The sequence below is a fragment of the Nothoprocta perdicaria genome, unplaced genomic scaffold (genome assembly GCF_003342845.1).
Source record: "Nothoprocta perdicaria isolate Ctin4 unplaced genomic scaffold, notPer1 scaffold_1066, whole genome shotgun sequence".
NCBI lineage: Eukaryota > Metazoa > Chordata > Aves > Tinamiformes > Tinamidae > Nothoprocta > Nothoprocta perdicaria.
In genome coordinates, this window is record NW_020454168.1 from 3,253 (window position 1) to 4,343 (window position 1,091).

At 63.3% G+C, this 1,091-nt stretch overlaps 1 protein-coding gene across 1 annotated transcript in view; it reads left to right on the forward strand.

The window, feature by feature from the left end:
• The window catches only part of LOC112952329 (E3 ubiquitin-protein ligase HUWE1-like), a gene marked incomplete at both ends in the record, with an annotated part of 7,109 nt that overhangs the window by 3,189 nt on the left and 2,829 nt on the right, over nucleotides 1–1,091 (forward strand). The window contains one exon of the mRNA XM_026045168.1: nucleotides 391–460. Coding sequence (XP_025900953.1) covers nucleotides 391–460 — 70 coding nt within the window. The remainder of the gene's footprint in view (nucleotides 1–390; nucleotides 461–1,091) is intronic.

Genomic DNA, 1,091 nt, shown 5'->3' on the forward strand with positions numbered 1-1,091 from the left:
GTGAGTTAATGGTGCCGGTACCGGTGCCACCAGTGAGTTCATGGTGCCGGTACCGGTGCCACCGGTGAGTTCACGGCACCGGTACCGGTGCAACCAGTGAGTTAATGGTGCCGGTACCGGTGCCACCGGTGAGTTCCCGGCACTGGTGCCACCAGTGAGTTAATGGTGCCGGTACCGGTGCCACCAGTGAGTTCATGGCGCCGGTACCGGTGCCACCAGTGAGTTCATGGCGCCGGTACCGGTGCCACCGGTGAGTTCCCGGCACCAGTACCACCGGTGAGCTCATGGCGCCGGTACCAGTGCCACCAGTGAGTTAATGGTGCCGGTACCGGTGCCACCGGTGAGTTAATGGTGCCGGTACCGGTGCCACCGGTGAGTTCACGGCACCAGTACCAGTGCCACCGGTGAGTTCACGGTACCGGTGCCCAGTGAGTTCATGGTACTGGTACCAGTGCCACCGGTGAGTTCATGGCACCGGTACCAGTGCCACTGGTGAGTTCCTGGCACCGGTACCGGTGCCACCAGTGAGTTAATGGTGCCGGTACCAGTGCCACCGGTGAGTTCACGGTGCCGGTGCCACCAGTAAGTTCATGGCGCCGGCACCCGGTACTGGTGCCACCAGTGAGTTCACAGTGCCGGTACTGGTGCCACCAGTGAGTTCATGGTACCGGTACCGGTGCCACCGGTGAGTTCACAGTGCCGGTACTGGTGCCACTGGTGAGTTCCCGGCACTGGTGCCACCGGTGAGTTCCTGGTACCGGTGCCACCGGTGAGTTCACAGCACTGGTACCAGTGCCACCGGTGAGTTCCTGGCGCCGGTGGCACCGGTGAGTTCCCGGCGCCGGTACCAGTGCCACTGGTGAGTTCCTGGTGCCAGTGCCACCAGTGAGTTCATGGCGCCGGTACCGGTGCCACCAGTGAGTTCACGGCACCGGTGCCTGGTGAGTTCATGGCACCGGTACCAGTGCCATGGGTGAGTTCCTGGTGCCAGTGCCACCAGTGAGTTCCCGGCACCGGTGCCACCAGTGAGTTCATGGCACCGGTACCAGTGCCACTAGTGAGTTCCCGGCACCGGTGCCACCGGTGAGTTC